Source organism: Epinephelus moara, chromosome 24 (assembly GCF_006386435.1).
Source record: "Epinephelus moara isolate mb chromosome 24, YSFRI_EMoa_1.0, whole genome shotgun sequence".
In the NCBI taxonomy this organism is placed as follows: domain Eukaryota; kingdom Metazoa; phylum Chordata; class Actinopteri; order Perciformes; family Serranidae; genus Epinephelus; species Epinephelus moara.
Genome location: NC_065529.1, coordinates 11663357 through 11666019, shown reverse-complemented (window position 1 = coordinate 11666019; position 2663 = coordinate 11663357). Strand labels below are relative to the sequence as shown.

The following is a 2663-nucleotide window of genomic DNA, read 5'->3' as shown; positions in this document are numbered from 1 at the left end:
AAAAAAATTACCCTGAAAAACAGAAAAAAAATTACCCCAAAAAACAGAAATAATTACTCCGAAAAACAGAAAAAATTACTCAGAAAAACAGAAAAAAATTACCCTGAAAAACAGAAAAAAAATTACCCCAAAAAACAGAAATAATTACCCCAAAAAACAGAAAAAATTACTCAGAAAAACAGAAAAAAATTACCCCGAAAAACAGAAAAATAAATAAATTACTCAGAAAAACAGAAAAATAAATAAATTACTCAGAAAAACAGGGCTTTTTTTATTTGTCAAGTGAATGCAATACGCTTCCGTACATTAGTCCACATCCCTATGTAAAACTAATCCCGTCTGAATAGTACTCAAGGGAGCAAACAAACTTTGGCTGAACCGAACCGAAGAGGGCAGGCGGGAGAGCAGCCTGAAACTGTGGCTCTGCAGGTCGATGCCTCTCCCCTACTCTGATAAGTTGAGAACAGTCCCTAATATAACTGAATTTAATTAAATAATTTCTTGTGCTGTAACTACACGGCAGCTAGGCCTGCTATTATTGGCATAACAAGTTATATTAGTATTAATTTTTATCTGTGAATAAGGTTTATTTGAGAGTAAAAAGTGTTTTTGATGATAAGACTGAGTGAGTTGTGGATATACAGAGAGGAGGAAGAGGTTGATAACAGTGTATTTAAGGAGGAGGAGGAGGAGGAGGAGTGTGAGGGAGTTAGTGACCTGCGGGATTAGATTAGAAAGAAGGAGGAGTAGGGAGGAGGAAGAGGAGGAGCTGCAGATGGAGGAAGAGGAGGCGTCCTGTCCGTCTGTGTCCAGAGGAGAGGAGCGGCCGCCATGTTAACCAAGAAGCCCGGAACCTCGGTCCTCCCGACGGGTGAGCACAGCCTCTGTAGCCGGCCTGAGGGCGCCTGAGCCCGGCCACTGTGGCGGGGACACTCCGCTGATCCTCCGCTTCTCATTAGCTGCGTTTGATTTAGCGTGAATTTGAGCGCAGTCAGTCGGAAGCGGATAAAAACAGTTGAGGGAAGGGCTGAGAGCTGTGCTAGCTAACTGAGCAGAAACAGCCTTTATGTGTCTGCTCCTTAAATAACGTGTGTTTTTATGAGTTAAAATGTCAGACAGAGATGAAGCCGTTAATGTCAGGCGATATAAAGCAGATATAATGTCAGCAGGTCCAGACGTCTTCCTGCCCTGTCCGTCTGTCAGGTTTATTTTTAGCTAGCTAGCTAACAGATGAGAAGTGACAGCAGCAGCACAAACAGCTTCCCTCTGTGTTTACTGCCTCTGTATCTAACGACTTTATCACAGTGTAACAGCCGTGTGTGCTGCCTGCAATATGGCTCTGTGTTTAATGCTAACTGTCATATTTGGTGGTGTTTCCTGGTGTGTGTGTGTGTGTGTGTGTGTGTGTGTGTGTGTGTGTGTGTGTTATCGGTTGCTGGGTAATTCTTGGCCTCCAGCTCGGCAGACAGAAATAAAGCTTCGGTTCAGTTCAGTCAGAGGTCAGCTGGTTTCTCTTTTAGTCATTTAAAAGTCAGCAAAAATGTCATTTTACAGCTGTCAGCTCTTTAAAACATCTTATTTTATTGCAGTAGTTTGACAAACACACGTGAATGTTGTAATAGAGGTGTTGTAATGTGTTAATATTCAGCCTGAAACTGTGTCACAGCTTTAAACACTGCTGCTGTCTCCACTTAACCCATCACATTATATTAGATTGTCCAAATATATTGGTATGTTCAATATTATTGGCATATCAGGCAGTGAGTAACAATCAGTTGCAGTACAAAGATATTTCTGTGGTAATATGATAATATACTGTCTACTGTAAAATGTCCTGTTCAGTACCCACTAGGGTTGCAGGGGACAGGGGTGGAAGAGTTTCAAGGTATACAGTGGTATTACAGTGTACTTTACATTTACGCTACTGAAAAGAAAATACAAACACAACTGGACGGTGAATCTCACCTTTGTTTGAGCTATTTTCAAAAGGGGAGACCTTTCACACATACTTCCATTTCAAAAAATGGTTTACAGTTTCAGATGTAGTAATAAAACTCTTGTGCGACCATAAAAATATTTTATTTCCATACCTTTAAGGGCACAAGTATACTGGCTGTGTGGCCAAACGTAGCGTACATAGTGTGCTGCGCCTGTGTGTATACTTGCTGCAGCATGGTCGTTCGTCGACACAGCCAAAGGCGAAAGAAGGTGGTGACACTGTATTTCCGGATGTAGTAGGAGGTAGGGGTGAGTTCGTGTACAAAAATCTCTAAACGTTTAAAGTGGGTAATTTTTTTCGTGTAAACGTGTACACGGGTTTCACCGCTGGGTGGTGCTATTGCATTATACCAGTAAAGCCCCAGTTATCCAAATACCAACCGAATGGGCCATTTAACCAACAGTTACAGGCCGCCACTCCGAAATATCGCCATTCCGACGGTCCGCGTGTCACAATACCAAAATCTTTGTTTCGGTACCAATACCAATATGAATTTCGATACTTTGAGATACTCTTCGGTACTTTTCCTAAGGAAAAGTCCTTTTGGCTACAAACCTTTAGAACAATAAATAGTAGGGGTGTAACGGTACCAAAAAAATCATGGTTCGGTAAGTACCTCGGTACGGACGTCACGGTTTGGTAACTCAAATGTCCCACCAAGTTT

General features: G+C 41.8%; 2 protein-coding genes across 3 annotated transcripts in view; one reads left to right on the top strand and one right to left on the bottom strand.

The window, feature by feature from the left end:
- Positions 1-2663, bottom strand: part of LOC126386069 (filamin-C-like) — a 218438-nt gene that overhangs the window by 6679 nt on the left and 209096 nt on the right. The window lies entirely within an intron of this gene.
- Positions 1-2663, top strand: part of dyrk2 (dual-specificity tyrosine-(Y)-phosphorylation regulated kinase 2) — a 38478-nt gene that overhangs the window by 4729 nt on the left and 31086 nt on the right. Inside the window, exon 1 of one of the 2 annotated variants that reach the window (XM_050038190.1) lies at positions 695-871. The exons of the other annotated variant lie outside the window; for it this stretch is intronic. Within the exon in view, the coding sequence (XP_049894147.1) occupies positions 832-871 (40 nt within the window). The 5' untranslated portion in view covers positions 695-831. Of the gene's footprint in view, positions 1-694; positions 872-2663 lie in introns of those variants that run through there. 2 annotated transcript variants of the gene reach the window in all.